The sequence below is a fragment of the Elgaria multicarinata genome, chromosome 21, assembly GCF_023053635.1.
Source record: "Elgaria multicarinata webbii isolate HBS135686 ecotype San Diego chromosome 21, rElgMul1.1.pri, whole genome shotgun sequence".
Taxonomy (NCBI): domain Eukaryota; kingdom Metazoa; phylum Chordata; class Lepidosauria; order Squamata; family Anguidae; genus Elgaria; species Elgaria multicarinata.
In genome coordinates, this window is record NC_086191.1 from 5,013,623 (window position 1) to 5,030,000 (window position 16,378).

Genomic DNA, 16,378 nt, shown 5'->3' on the forward strand with positions numbered 1-16,378 from the left:
GTCTTAGGACATCATACACAGCTCCTCATTTTATCCCTGCAACACTCTTGCAAAAGACCTCTTTTTTTTCTGCAAAACTAAAAGTGGTCTTGCTTTAACCCCAAGAAGAAACAAGGTATTTAATAGGGATGTGCACCCCCCGATCCTCTTCGCGCCCGATCCTCAAATTGCTTGATCCGCAAAATCCCGCTCCGCCCCGCCTTGATCCGCTGCGGAGCTCCGGCTCCAAATCGGAGCTCCGCAGTGGCGGGGAATGGCACCAGGTAAGGCCCCCCCTCCCTCCTCCCCCTTAACTGTGTCTGTCCCAGCCCAGCCCAGCTTCACTAGAGCCCGCAGCTAAACCAGGAACCGTAAGCCCCGATTGCGGCCTACACTTCCTGGTTGAGCTGTGGGCTCTAGTGAAGGTGGCGACAGGTCATGACAGATGCAGGTAAGACCCCCCTCCCCCTTACCTGGCTCTGCCACCGTCGCCGCATGGGCAGCAGCTGCAGGGCCAGGTAAACCCCCCTCCCTCCTCCCCCTTACCTGGCTCTGCCACTGTCGCTGCACGGGTGGCAGCGGCCGCAGGGCCAGGTAAACCCCCTCCCTCCTCTCCCTTAGCTGCTTCAACTGAGCCCGAGGACTCCTGAGTCCTTGGGTTCAGTTGAAGCAGCTGCGGGACCGTGGACGGATGCAGGTAAGACCCCCTCCCCCTTACCTGGCTCTGCCGCCGTCGCTGCATGGGCGGCAGCGACATCGGCAGGGCCAAGTAAACCCCCCTTACCTTTTTTGCAGAGCTTCAGATCGAGGCGAAGGATCCGCCTTCACCTCGATCCGCTCCACAATGCTCCGCTGCTCCCCCGATCCTCTTCGCCTTCGCCTTAAGGGGAGGCGAAGCCCCCCAATCCGCTACCACTTCTCCAGTCCGAGGAGAAGCGGAACACATCCCTAGTATTTAAAAATTTAAGGAAATTATACATGTGCAAACACAAAGACAGACAGACAGACACAGACTCACACAGAGAGGCAGACATTCAGAGACAGACTTGGAGCTTCTCTACACTCAGGAAAAATCCCGTAGCCTTACCATGGCTTTCGTCCTCACAGTCTTCCCACCATCATGACATGCTCCTTACATGTGACCACATGATTTTGAAGTGAACTTCCCTTCTCGTAGAGGCTCCACTGTGTTTAACGAGACAGCATCATCTAGTGGCACAGAGATCCCGCGATATCCCAGTTAATACCACATTATCTCTGCTTTTTAAAAAAGCAAGATTCCCTGGGGATAGTGTGGGAGAAGTCCTGGATGTTGACGACGCCATGTAATGGACCTGCAAACTTCCATGAGTGGTCAATCATGAGCATGCAATAAATTGCACGTTTACAGAAGCTCAGAGAGAAAGAGACAAAATTAGTGAGAAACAGTCACACAGAGACACAGACTCACAGGGAGAGATGAACAGAGATAGTAATGCAGAAAAAAGAGAGAGACAGAGAGAAAGACACACACAGAGACTCATGCAGACACACATGCACACACACACGGATATAGATGCCCAAGTATCTAATATAAGTTTTTAATTGATCCTAGATATATCTTTAGGTTTGAATGAGAGCTCAAAGTTGTTTTTAAGTGTATGTTGTCGTTATACGCTGTCTGTTTTGCATTTTTATGGTTTTAAATTTTGTGTATTGATTTTTAATGTTTTCGTCTTTTGTAAACAGCCCAGAGAGCTTTGGCTATGGGGTGGTATGTGAAGAAGGAGGAGGAGGAGGTCTCTCAATAATCAGGGATCAGTAAGTAGCATTGATGAACCAGATAATATCACGATCTGATACGTCCAAATCAAGAAAGAAATGCCATGAGCTTTGGGCTGCTGTGTTATCTACTCAGTCCATTTCACCGGACCGCCCAGCATCTGGTTAAATCAGAGGAACCAGGACCGCCTCAGCCCGCCCTGGTCAAAAAACAGCGAGTGAGTTTGCTCCAGCGTCTCTATAGAAACCGGTTGCCACGAGCAACAGCTTTGAAGCATCTCCCCTCTAAAAAAAAAAAAAACGTTCCTATCCGCGTTCTTTTTTCCCCCTCCCTCTCCAGCCACGGCTTGGATGGTCCGCCCCACATTTTAAGGGAATATCCTGTGCCCCACCATCGCCACCCCCTCTCCCTCGGCATCGCGGCTCTGCCTACACATGTCACCGGCCATCAGCGAGGTCGGAGAACGGAGCCTCCAACACCCTCTCAGAACATCCGCTGGCCGGTTTACAGATCCAACCGGAAATTTGTTCCGTGGGCAGGAGGCAGGCGGCTGTCGAAAGAAACACATATTTGGAGCGCTACAAATCCCTACCTGCTGATGATGCTACTCCGGAGACTGGTTTACCTTTCGCCCAGGTAAGGCTCCCTTTTCTCCCCTTCGCATATTGACTGCATATGTACGGGCACGCACAGGTGGGTACATTGAGGACTGCATAGCCGGACAGGGTGTGATGGATGACATTTAAAGGGTGCCCATATTAGTGGGCACATGTTTTCTTGAATATGTATACACAGCCCTTCCATCTCCATCAGAAAGAATATAAAACCTTTAATTTACAGTATATATTTCGTGACTAATATTATTGTTTCCTTGTTTCGCAAAGGTGTCATTGTCTAGTTTATTATTATTATTATTATTATTATTATTATTATTATTATTATTATCTCTAAAACCTCATTGCCAAGAATATTCCTCAGTGGATTTTTTTTTGGGTGGACGATCTACTCCTCCTCTGATTTAGTTATTTGGAAGTGTTTTTCAAACAGAGTGATCTTAGCACTGCCATTCCAAAAGCATCGCATGGCTATTTTCTCTCTCTCTTTAAAACTCAAAAGAAAAACGCGGCCGCGTTGCAAAATGAAAGACGTCGTCATTTGGAAACTCGTCCCCGCAAAAGTCTGTCTTTAAGGCAGGGATCAAAGCACCCAAACTGGAAATCTAGTCCGGTGTCCTATTTGGTCCTCTTTCGCCACAGAACGAAATTCGAATTAAGTAACCAAACAAAAACCTATTGAAAACTAATCCGACACTTTTGGGGTGTACGTCCTCCCCGCATTCGGAAAGCAAATAAACAAAACCTCTTCTGCCAGATTCGCGTTTGCACCATCCGTTCCTGGCATTCGGGTTGGGTCACGATCCTTGCGTGGATTTTGAAGAGTTACTAAAATGGAATTCTCGCCCCTGTGAAGTTCGGTAAAACGAAAACGTCTTGTCGCAGGTCAGCAGCATCCTAAAATGGGAAGGGGGGTTTAAGATTATTTTCTCTTCTTCCGTGCCCCTCCTGATTTTGAACTTTTTAAAAAAGTATAATTTTTTGGGTTCTTCCTCCCCCTTCCCCCTTACCTCCTCTTAGACGAATTAGAAATATAGACCCGGTTTGTCTTTCTGGTTTGTGTAGATATTCCTGGAAAAATCGGTGTCTCTTCTAATTTTAACCACGCGTCTTTATGACATAAAGAAGCAGAGTGCATTTGTTTCAGTGTGGCCTTGCCTAGCGAGGGAAATGGGTCTGCAGATAGAAATAGCTTTCCCTTGCCTCTTACGTCCCAGCCACCGGTCGGGAGAGATAGACTGCCTTGAACTCAGGAGGGTTTGCTTTCCGGCCACCTTTCCGTCCAGCTTCTCATTAACTTTCCCCGGGGGCCGACTTTTCATTCCAAAGTCGTCCGCCGGCACGGCCGCGGCGCGATGCATCACGGCCACTTCTGAAATGCCGATGTTTATCGGGATTTATAAACGAGAGCGCTCAGAATGGGATGTTGTTTGTGGGGGTTTGCATCTTCTACTTCTTCTTTTCTGGCGAGAAAGGAACAAAAGACGATAACCGGACCGGAACAAAGCACATGCCCGGCCTGTCGTCTCTTGAAACAAATGAGCAAGTGCTAGAAACGGCGAGATGCCAATTTTTTGGTACGTTTTTGTTTTTTTTAAAAAGAACAGAGAAGCGGTGATGGTTGCAAATGGCTTTTTCAGAAGTCTTAGGCTTCCTGTTTAGGAGGTGCACGGAGGGAACCCTGAGTCGCCCGTGTCCCACTCAGGTTTCAGCAAATCCTTTTCGGCTCACCTGGCTCTGAAAATACCTCCCAGGGCTCCCTCAAGGCGCAAACTGGTAAGAACGTTTTCTCTCTGATACAGTGGCCCTTGCAACTTGGTATGCAGTTTGCCCCATAAAGGAAGGTAGGAAACGGAGTTGCGCCAGGCCCTGCTCCAATCACCAGCGTCATCTCAGACCTATCTGCATGTCTAGCAACCCACAGAGCGTCGGTTCTATGCCTGGAAGCCACTTTGGGTGAAACGTGTTCCCAAAAAGGTGGGAGATGCTGATGATGGCAGCTGCAGCCTAATTTGCTGAATGGATAGTTTAGACGTGGACTAGAGAGAACCGGGTTCAAATCCCCATGAGGTCCACTCAGGGACCGTCTTGCATATCTTACAGGGTTGTTGTATTACATTTGAAGCTTTGAATGCTTGAAAGTGCAACTCATGTTAATTATTATTATATCTCTTTTCTGGCCCCTTCCAACTCTGCTATTCTATGATTCAGGAATTTCTTGACAATTGAGGATGTTTAAGTATGACTGCTTTCTGGATGGTGGTGTGGATGTATTTGGATAGGCCCAGTTTCTGAAGGTTTTCTGTATAGTTTTTTGATGTGATGTTGGAATAGTTGTGACCTTTTCCTGTTGCCATAGTTCTTTAACTTCCATAGCCAATGGTGTATATTTTTCTCCCTTTTCCCCTTTCTTTTCTACCACATTTTTGTCATTACCTATTGCTATGTCAATGAGGCATGTGTGTTTTTTCCTTTTTGTCTATAACCATTATGTCTGGTCGGTTGCAAGGTATGGTCTTCTCCAGATGAATTGTTCTGTCCCAGTCTGATCTATCAGGAATCAGATTCTTAAATCCCATTATAATTCATTTTAACATCAGCTTGTACTGTTGCTGAAATGAGTATTGATTGAATTTTCTATTCTACGTATATTTTTGCCTTTGTAGTTTGCATTGATAAGAACGGACAGGTGGTGACGCTGTTCAACAGGGCTGCTTTTGTCGCTGCAGATCCCGGGACTGAATCATCCCCTTGTGTCGGGTCTCTGTAAGGATGGCCGAGGAGTTCAGCAGCAGCAGCAGCCTCCCCGCGCTGGCCAGCGCCGTCCGACCGGATCCGGCCTTAACCTTGGAACAGAAAGCCGCTTTCGTCTTCGTCTTCTTCCTCTTCGTCTTCCTGGGGCTGTTGATCGTCCGCTGCTTCCGCATCCTGCTCGATCCATACCGCAGCATGCCTTCGTCCACGTGGACCGATTACATGGAGAAAGACACGTTGGATTACAGGCTGGCCTGAGGGGCGCGTCGGGGCGGAAGGGGCCGGCGCCCGGAAGCCAAGATGGGCTGCCATCCGTGGGTTCAAGCAGCCGGAGCAACAGTGAGTGAAGGCCCTTCCACCCCGCACACTCAGGTCCTCTGGGAAGAATTTACTTTATTTATTTATTTATTTATTTATTTATTTATTTATTACATTTTTATACTGCCCAATAGCCGGAGCTCTCTGGGCGGTTCACAAAAACTAAAAACATTCAAAGTATAAAACAACAGTATAAAACCATAATATAAAATACAATATAAAAGCTCAACCAGATCAAAACAGCAGCAATGCAAAATTACAAATTTAAAACACCGAGTTAAAATGTATTTATAGACTGTTAAAATGCTGGGAGAATAAAAGGTCTTCACCTGGCGTCTAAAAGCATATATTGTAGGTGCCAAGCGAACCTCCTTAGGGAGCTCATTCCACAGCCGGGGTGCCACAGCAGAGAAGGCCCTGCTCCTGGTAGCCACCTGCCTCTCTTCCTTTGGCAGGGGCTTGTGGAGAAGGACCCCTGAGGATGACCTTAGGGTCTGGGCAGGTACATACGGGAAGAGGCGTTCCTTCAGATAGCCTGGCCCCAAGCCGATTAGGGCTTTAAATATTAATACCAGCACCTTGACTCAGGCCTGGACCTGGACTGGCAGCCAATGAAGCTGGAAAAGGACTAGCGTGATGTGGTCTCGTCGGCTTCAATCAACGAAGACTAGGCTGGCAACTAGGGCTGTGCACGGACCCCCCCATTTTGTTTTGGGTCATTTCGGGGACCCCCTCCCCCCGTTTTGTTTCAGATCCGAATCTGAAGAAAAATTCGGACCTCCAAAACGCTATTCAGACACCATTTTTTCCATTGACAAGCTCAGAGCTTCTGCCTGCTCACCTCAATGGGGTAGTTTTTCATGGATTAATTTATGTAAAGATTTCTCTACCGTCCCATAGCCAAAGCACTCTGGGCAGTTGAGAAAAATTAAAACCACAAGTACAGCAGAAAGAAATCTAAAGAATAAAAGCTTCAAATTACAATATTAATGTAGAACCGGAAGCAAACCTGGCGAAAATGCAGAGATTTAAAATATGGATTTTAAACCAGCAAAGCAAATGGACTAGAATAGTAAAATGCAATGTTAATAGTAAAATGCAATGTTTTGTGAACCGCCCAGAGAGCTTCGGCTATTGGGCGGTATAAAAATATAATAAATAAATAAATAAATAAAATAAATTAACCGCTGGGAGCTGACACTGGAGTGCCCTCTTGTGGCCAACTCGGAGCATTGCGGCCTGCTCACCACAATGGGGTAGTTTTTTATTCATGGCTTTATTTATTTAATACATTTTTCTTTTCTGTGCCTTACTCCTGGCTAGGGTGACCATATGACCGGATTTGCCCGGGTTTCGGATGATAAATCCGGGAGGGAGAGGGGAAATCCGGATATATATTTTTTGCCAAAGAGCAGCTCCAATGGGAATTAACAAAAATGCTTATAGCTCTGTCATTTTTTAAGATAAAGACATGAAACTTGGCACAATGGTAGCTCTTAGGAAGGGCTTTAGTCTTACCAAATTTGAAACAGATCTGTTCATCCATTGATTTTTAAGGATTTTTTTTAAAAATTGAGGTTTTAACATTATTATTTTTAAAATTGTCATTTTTAAAGATAAAGAGATGAAAGTTGGCATCATGATAGCTTTTAGGTAGAGCTTTAGCCATACCAAATTTGAAACAGATCTGTTCATCCATCAATTTTTAGGATTTTTTTTAAAATTTGAGGATTTAATTTGTTTTTTAAAAATGTTATTTTTAAAGATAGAGATGAAACTTGGCACCATGATTGCTCTTAACAAGGCCTTTAGCTATCCCAAGTTTGAAACAGATCTGTCCAACCACTGAGTTTTAGGATATTTTTAAAAGTTTGAGGTTTTAAAATTATTTTTTTAAAATAATTTTAACATGGCGACCATGTTGTCCTCCTTTTTGGTTTCCAAAATATGGTCACCCTACTCCTGGCGGTTCCAAAAATACAACCCACAAAGTACTGCATAAAACAATAGCTATTCGAAAAACTTCAGATTGCAGTATAAAAGTAGAAATTGATTAAACCTGCATAGCAATGCAGAGATTTAAAAATATGGATTTAAAACAGGAATATGAAAAGACTAGGAGCCCAAAATGGTAAAATTAAGAGCTATGAGCTTACTCTGGGGTACTCTTTTGTGGTCGACTCTGAACATGATGGCCTGCTCACCTAAATAAGGAGTTTATTCATGGATTTCTTTATTTAATAAATTTCTCTACCGCACGAAAGGACAGCAGGGGAAAAAAAATCAAATTACAGTATAACTGTGGAACCAAAATAAAACCCAGTTGCAATGTAGAGATTTAAAATATGGATTTAAAACAGCAAAGCAAACAAACTAGAATCATAAAATGATAAAATGCAATGTTAACAGCTCAAAGCTGACACTCTGAGCATTGCTGACTTACTTGCTCAGCTCCGAGGGGTAGTTTATTCACGTGTTTCTAAATTTAATACATTTCTCTACAGCACGATAACTGAAGCACTCTGGTCGGCTCAGAAAAATAAAAAGTGCGAAGTGCAGCATAAAAGAAAATCAATTAAAAGAAGCTTCAAATGACAAAATAAATGGATTAAAGCCCCCACAGCAATGCAGAGATTTAAAGGATGGATTTAAAAGAGCAAACCAAATGGTCTAGAACAGGAAAAATGGTAAAATGCTAAGTTAAGAGCCCAGAGCTTAAACTGGGGTTTTAAATACAGATTTAAAACCACAAAATGAAACAGCTCGAGTTCTGAAACGGTAAAATGCTGAGAGCTCAAAGCTTGCACGGGGGTGTTTTAAATACAGCTTGAAAACCGCAAAGCGAAAGGACTTATATCCTAAAATGGTTTTTGTTCTAGGGGTGCTCAGAAGCCACTCAGAGAAGGAAAACTGAGATCGCCACCGTTTGATTTGGACTCTGCCTGCCAAGCAAGGAAATCGTAGCAGCGAGGAAGAGGAGGAGGAGGAGGAAGATCAGCTGGTGAGCCGATAGACTCGTCAAGGGAGGGGGGGGGCAAGGGTGTCTTGCCCACGGCCCCTCGGAAACCTTGAGCTAGCACTGCTGCTGTTACCGGTGCTCTCGGAAAGGGACTCCAGCCACAGAGAAGACAAGACAGCAGCGTTGAAGGCATGGGAGATCTACAAAGCATTCAGGACAAAGATCCAGGTGGAAGGAGAAGGGGGGGGAGCCCAAAACATAACAAATAAGGCAGACCCTGCCCCAGGGGAAATGGGGAGGAGTGATGCTACTTGAATTAAGAACATACCTGTGCCGGATCAGACCAAGGGTCCATCTAGTCCAGCACTCTGTTCACACAGTGGCCAACCAGCCATCGGACAGGGATGAACAAGCAGGACATGGTGCAACAGCACCCTCCCGCCCATGTTCCCCAGCAACTGGGGCACACAGGCTTACTGCCTCGGATCCTGGGAGGACGTAGCCCATAACCATCAGGACTACTAGCCATGGATAGCCTTCTCCTCCAGGAATCCATCTAACCCCTCTTTTATGTTGAAGATGGAGCTGGAACGTCGAGCTCAGACGCGTGTGTTTTGAGCTGGCGAACCCCAAAGGACGGAGACCCTGGACCTGAAGTTTGATAACCCCTGGAGCAAAGTTTGAAAAATGGAACGGAGCCAGAGATCTCTGGGGAGGATGGAGTTCCAGGCTGCTTCAGGGAGCAGGTGGGCTAAAGAGAATTGAAGATGATGAGCAGAGGTTTAGGGACAGGCTGGAGCTCGGCGTGTGAAGGGTTCCCAGGTGTGATCCAGGCATCTCCAGGTAGGGCAAGGAAAAACTCCTGCTGCTGCTGCCAGCCCGTGTTGGGAATACTGGGCCAGATGGAGCAAGGGCAAAAGGCAGCTTTTGATATCCGTAACGGGAGGTGGAAATGTGGGCGCCCCGTTTCCAAACCCAATCAAGACCTGTGACTTGCAGGGACAAGAGAATGTTTGTCCCCACATTGGCCTGGGTGTCCATTCTGGGCATTCAACACCACCATGTTCTGGAAATGAGGTGTTCAGAATTCTTGGCTCTCTTGCTGCTGTTCCTTGAAGCTTTGCTGTTTGTCCTGGAGGAAAACTAATTACTTTCTCAGTCAAAACCCCGCTAAGCCGTTATAAATCAAAGCCGCGCACGGGCTGGCAGATCACACCCACCGGCAAAACGTTCGTTATTAGTCAGAGTTCTTGGTTTCAAGCGAAGACCGCGACGCCTCCGGAATCATTAAAACATTTTCCCTCTGAAACGGCGGCCGGAGCGAGGCCAGGCCTCTTTGCCAGCCCAATTTGGCAGGACTGGGGCCCGCTCTCCCTCTGCTCAAGGATCCTCAAATCGGTGGAGCAGCACAGTCCGTTCTGAACGATTCTTCATCCTAAATTCCCCCAACGCCCTAAAAGCTAGCGAGAGGAAAAAGCAAGGCATGGAATTTTTTTGTACTGATGGTTATTTTATTTTTTAATGGAGCAGAACAGATAGTGTATTCCGGTTCGTTTCCTTTTTATTATTGTTATAATTGCAACATGAAGTACGTTTCTAAAGAGGTGCTGCGGCTTATTTTTGTAAATGCAAGTCACCTCAGTCCATGCAGGCTTTTGGGGTGCAGCAGGTGAGTGGACTTACCCATTTCTTATCCATCTGTGCCCCCAAGTTACCACCTGGCTCTTAACTTCCCCCCTCCCTTTAAAAGAGATGCCGTCTCAATACTCCACCTCCAACTTTTGAATCTTTCAGGATGAAACAAAAGGGTGACAAGCTGGGATGGAACTCAAAGCAAAACCAAAAACCCAAGCTATTCTCATACCAGTCTCGCACTGGGATGTGGAAACTGGGTTAATTCTTTCTGCAGCCTGGTTTTTACCCCGGGGATAGAACAGCTGCCCGTCGTGCCTGGTCTGGGGAGTGTTGTACTGGAGGTTAAGGCCACGCAGGGGGCAGAACTTGCTACCTCTTTCTAAATGCCGGCTTCTCGTCCATCTTGACTGTCAATTCTTTGGCTTCCTTTACCCTGTTCCTTATTTCTCTCTCTGCCATATGCACACAGGCAAAAGACTCAGACCCTTTCTCCCTTTTAGGCCTGGACTTCTATCCCAGAACACCCCTGTGATGCCACCTCTCGCTTCCGTCAAATCCCACCTTTTCCACAAAGGTTTCGGCCCAAACGCTTCAGTCCCACATTTAACTGTAAATCAGCTAGAAACACGTGAAATAAACACTGATTCTTACCCTCTGCCTCCGTCTCCCATCCCTTCCGCTGACGTTCTCTCTGCGTTTTGATTGACTGCAATCGCCTCGGGGCAGAGAACTGCCCTCTTGTACTGAAATAAACACAGACAATTTCCCTCTTTGCCCATTCTTTCATTTCGCCTCCTCCCTTCCTTCTGTTGTCTCAAATTTTAGATGCTAAGCTCTTTCGGTGAGGGACTTACCCAGTGTCTCTTCACAAATGCCACGTTCACAGATGGCCCTAGAGGTAAAGCAGCAGTTTCTGCAGCTGAAACTCTCCCCACGGCCTGAGTTCGATCCCAGCGGAAGCTGGTTCTCAGGCAGCCGGCTCAGGTCGACTCAGCCTTCCATCCTCCCGAGGTCGGTAAAATGAGTACCCAGCTAGCTGGGGGAAAGGTAATAATGGCCGGGGAAGGCAACGGCAAACCACCCCACTATGAGGCCTGCCAAGAAAACGTCAGTGAAAGCTAGCGTCCCTCCAAGAGTCAGTAATGACTCAGTGCTGGCACGAGAGGTTCCTTTCCTTTCCTGCTCACTACTCCCTGATACTGGGTAATCCAATCTCCCACGTAGAGGGTTCTCTCACATCATCTTCACCCCTGTGGTACGTCACGTGGCATCTCGCCAACCTCAGTTATTGCTAATTCAGAAGCGAATCGAGGCGTGTTTTCAATCTCCGGTTCACAAAGGAACGACAACAGCATGACTTCGGGATTTTATTAACCAAACAGTAGTATCAAAACAAACGAACAAAAAAGGGTAGAATTGTACACGTTGTAAAATGCACATTTTGGGTCAAAGACCCTAAAATATAAAATATACCTTTCCCACCCACCCCCCAAACAAGCCAGCCTGTACACAAAGCTATATTTAAAATAAATCCGCGGATTGGCAGGGCCCTTGCATTGGCCGAGAAGCAGAGTTCAAGAAGCTGTCCTGGGTGCAAAAGATGGGGCTGAGTTATGATGTTGTGTTTGGCAAGGAGTTAGTTACGTTTCCTTTTCACTGCACACCCATCTTCGTTTTCCTGGGACCAGTAAGGCACAGGGCAAAGGTGAAATAATGAATGGATGTATGAACGAACGAATGAATCAAAGTGCTAATTTGGAGGGTGTGTGTCTTAGGATATAATTACTAAATGCTGGTAGGAACAATCCTTTCAGAAAAGCAGTTACATGCGAAATAAATAACTTGGCTTGTTTCATTTTTCTTTTTAAAATACAGGCGTATATATATATTTGTTCTAAATCCTCGCGGTCTCTCCCACCCACCCATGGGGTGGAAGATTCTTGATAAAATGGGAGGTTTGATTTCTTTTTCACGACTCATTTATCATGATCCGCTTTTTTTTAAAAAAGGGGGCGGTTTAGACCAATGCCTGGAGAAGTCTACCCATGGCTACTAGCCCTGACAGCTATGTGCTACCTTCAGGATCAGAGGCAGTAAAAGCCTATGTACAAAAGTTGCTGGGGAACATGGGTGGGAGGGCGCTGTTGCACTCACATCCTGCTCTTGGGCTTTCCACCCGGGAAACTGGTTGAATACTGGTCTCATCCAGCGCAGCTCCAAAGAGGCGATTTGCTGCTTAAATGGCTTCCCGTGTTCCTTTAGAAATGGCCACATGTGTCCCCTTGCATGCAAGGTTTTTCTCCCTCCGCTGGGATGGAGGAGCCCTGACCGTTCACTCAGGCGATCCACCAACACATTAGAGCGCGTGCAGAGTTCTTGTACTACACATCACATCCCCACTTTTTTTCTACGTACGGGCGTACGTCAACTGGCACAGCGAACGGACAACCACGCTGCCGTTCTCTTGAAAAGTGAAGCACGCTTGCACGCCTGCCTCCTGATTTTCCCCTCCTGACTTTTAACCCACCCACACACAAGTACAAAATACAGGAGATTGTGGTTAAACGGTCACATGAACAGGACCCCGAGGTTTCAGGATCCACCCGTACGTATCCCGTTTTAAGTTTACAATAGCCCTTAGGCCAGCCTTCCTCAACCTGGGGCGCTCCAGATGTGTTGGACTACAACTCTCAGAATGCCCCAGCCAGGGGCATTCTGGGAGATGCAGTCCAACACATCTGGAGCGCCCCAGGTTGAGGAAGGCTGCCTTAGACAGAAATGGGGGACAGGCAGCACTCCAGACGTGGCCACGCTCCACCTCCCATCAGCCTTAGCCAACGGGAGTTGCAGCCCAAAATTTGGACCGCCCAGCCAGCCAAGGTATAAACCAGCGTCGTCTCACAACACGGATTTCTTTTTAGAACTCTAAAGGGTGTCTGGTTCTCGTGGGCGCAGCGATAACCCTGTAAACCAGACCACTCTGTTCTATACATCCACGTATGTGTTTTAAAAAGCATCGGAAGCTATGTTCAATATAAACAAAGGCACCTCGGGGTGGTAAACCTCATGACGGCTTTGCAATACGAGGGAAACCGCTCCAGAGATCACATGTCCCTCAGGGACCCTAAAAGGCCTTCCCTTGACCCTGGGCTATTCTGAGTTATATATATTTTTCTTGTCACAACAGGCTGATAGGAGTTGTAGTCCAGCACATCTAGAGGGTGCTGGGTTGAGAAACGCTGGCTCTGGTTGCTTCTGAAAGCTTTGTGCATGACCAGGGGGAGGCTGAACAAGGCCGTGGAGACCAGTAAATCTCAGCCCTTCTACCCCTGCGGTATTTCCACCCACCGCCCCAACACAATTCCGTATCCCTTGGAAGCGTGGGGGAAGCCGCCTTTCGGGTCCCCAGAACTTCCAAGTCTTTGGCTTCTCCTTAAAGTGCCCTTACTCTGAGGTTCACCCCTTTCTTGCCAGCAACGAGTTGAACGCCAGCTAGAGTCTCCGGCAGAGGGGCGTGTGTGTGTGTGTGTGTGTGTCTTCCCCAATCCTGTTGCCTGGACTCTTTTAACGGAGGAGGAACCTGGACGTTTCTGCTCTCAATCCTTCCAGCGTGGGCCCGCAGCTGAAAGCTGTGTCCGTGGTTCTATATGTAGATAAGGAAGTGGAAACGATGGATTCATTTACATGGGAGACTACAAAGTGCTTTTTAAAATAATAATAATAATAATAATAATAATAATAATAATAATAATAATAATGTGGTAAACGACAGGGCGAAGTGTGGCGTTCGGCCTTTCTGCAAACAAGAACCCCCCCCTCTGACGGCAGCCGCTTGGAGCCGGGATCATTTCCCCGTCAGGCTTCGCAGCCCTGAGGCGGGCTGAAACGAGGCTGGCTGGAGGCAGAAGAGGACGGAGCACCTGCACCCAGGGCCGGTGCTATCATAGAGGCCACTCAGGCGCCCGCCTAGAGAGCCAAGGTAAGGGGGGGGTGCCGAACGCCACACCCGGAAGCCACTGTCCCACAGCGGCTCTGAGAGGGCGGCTTCCGGGCGCGCCGTTCTGAAGCCGCCCGCCCGCCCCAGCATCTGGGCTTCGCTTCGGCTGGGTGGGCGTCGAAGCGAAGCCAAAACGCTGGGGTAGGGGGGCAAGTGGGCGGTTTCGGAACGGCGCACCTGGAAGTCGATCTCCCAGAGCGGCTTCCGGCCAGGCGCGCCGTTCCGAAGCCGCCCCCCCCGCCGCCCCCCCCACCCCCACCCCAGCGTCCTGGCTTCCCTTCAGCTGAGCGGGCGAGATGGCGCCCCGCGCCCAGGTACGCCGGGGTGGGTGGGAGAAAACAGCTCACCTGCCTAGGGCGCAAAATAGTCTGGCACCAGCCCTGCCTGCACCTTTCACGTTCCTGTGAGAAAGGGAATTCGTGGCAAGCGACGCCTGCTGAAATCCCGGCTTCCCCTCAAATATTAACGGTGCGGGAGCCCCTGGGATTGATTGGCACCAGGCCGCAAGAGGAGGCAGAGGGATGCGTTGAAGATCTCTTGGCGGTAGGGTGGAGCTACTGGACCCTAAATTGGTATCGTGGGTCTTGGAACTGGGACTCCTGCTGGGGAGGGCAAGGAGCCAACTCCGCCATCGGTCCCACCGCCTGCGGCTGGCCCTATGGATTCCCGAAGGGGTGAGATTCTGGCCTGCAACAGGACCGGCTTGATGGAATCTATAAGGACTCGGTTTAGGTTTGGGCCCTTTCGGCTTGACACCTGCTGGCTTATTTAACTTTTCTTGATTTAAATTTATTTCGAGGCAGCCTTTAAGGACAGAAGCCTCCCAGGGCTTGGGGCGTGCTACTTGGAACACCTTCTGGCCAGCTCTTCCTGACTGGACATCAGGAAAAAACTTCCTGACTTTTAGAGCAGTACGACAATGGAACCAGTGACCTAGGGAGGTTGTGGGCTCTCCCACACTAGAGGCCTTCAAGAGGCAGCTGGACAGCCATCTGTCAGGGATGCTTTAGGGTGGATTCCTGCATTGAGCAGGGGGTTGGACTCGATGGCCTTAGAGGCCCCTTATAGGCTCTAACAGTCAGGAGGTTTTTCCTGATGTCCAGCCGGAATCTGGCTTCCTGTCACTTGAGCCCGTTATTCTGTGTCCTGCACTCTGGGAGGATCGAGAAGAGATCCCGGCCCTCCTCTGCGTGACAACCTTTCAAGGACTTGTGCTACCATGTCTCCCCTCAGCCTTCACTCCTCCAGGTATACGCACTGTCCGTCCATCCATACACACACACACACACACCTCAAAGTTTGGTCAGCAGGTGTGCAAAACCAGATAAATATCTTAAAACGAGGCATCTACTTTTATTGCGCTTGCAGCAACCCGGCGGCTGAGTTGTGTGCATTTTAAAAGAGTTTTAAAAACGGCGGAAAAATCCTGAGTTTTCCCTGGCTTTCATCCAAAGCCCCCCCCCCCCCCCCGTGTAAAAAAGGAGGCACTGCGAAAAACAAGCACCGAATGCAAGACCTCAGTGGCAGGGTACGCTCGGCGCCTCTGCGGCGAAGACGCTGGTCTGCTATCCAGCCGCTAGGCCCGTTGCTGACCGCTCGACACATCGTGGGAGTGCAGAAACAGAAGTGCAGATACCGTTTGCGGATCTGCACGAGATTCCTTCACCGCCCGCATTCGGCGAGACGCACACACACCCCCCCGGGGGCTTCCCCGCACGCAGAGGGAGGTGGATCGGCCCGCGTTTCCACTTGCAGCAAGGCCGTTTAAGGGACGCCCAAACACCTGCGTAAACGGCACGTCCGCCCAACCCATCACACACCGAAGACGACTGCCGGACTAAGGCAACACCCGACGATAAGGCGGCGATAAAGCCCTATGAAACGAGCTCTTTAGGTCATTTGCCGGCAATTTCAAAGGAATTTCAGGCTACGTTCACAAAAATATACCTCTGAAATGTCAGGGGATTATTATTCACTTTTTTTTTTTTAAAAAAAGGGTATCTTTAGACTATTTGCTTTAAAGCCCTGTCCTGAAAGGAAAGAAGGAAGCCAAGGGCTGCTAAAAATTAGGAGACGTGCGGGGGGCTGGACTCCCCCTGGAATTTGCCCACCCAAATGGTTTTTGTCCAGTGTTTTTGGGAGGGGGGGGGATTGCACAGCAGCCTGGGGAATGTTGCTTCTTTAACCGCCCACGTCTTTCTCAGACAAGAGCGGTCCGAGTTGAGGGGAGAGCGGCATTGCGACCTGAAGGTTACGACGTGACGGTCTCCACAGCAATGTCCGTTGGGAGTTCCCCTTCCGCTGCGGGGACGGCGGTTTCTTCCGCCGGCACGTCGACGGAGTTTCCCCTGTCGGCCTCC

The 16,378-nt window shown here is 48.4% G+C and overlaps 2 protein-coding genes across 2 annotated transcripts in view; both read right to left on the bottom strand.

Annotated features, from left to right (window-relative positions):
* The window catches only part of BNIPL (BCL2 interacting protein like), a 276,141-nt gene that overhangs the window by 158,509 nt on the left and 101,254 nt on the right, over positions 1–16,378 (bottom strand). The window lies entirely within an intron of this gene.
* GABPB2 (GA binding protein transcription factor subunit beta 2) overlaps positions 15,913–16,378 on the bottom strand; it is a 15,865-nt gene continuing 15,399 nt past the window's right edge. Inside the window, exon 9 of the mRNA XM_063145728.1 lies at positions 15,913–16,378. This exon is cut by the window's right edge and continues 182 nt beyond it. Coding sequence (XP_063001798.1) covers positions 16,270–16,378 — 109 coding nt within the window. The 3' untranslated portion in view covers positions 15,913–16,269.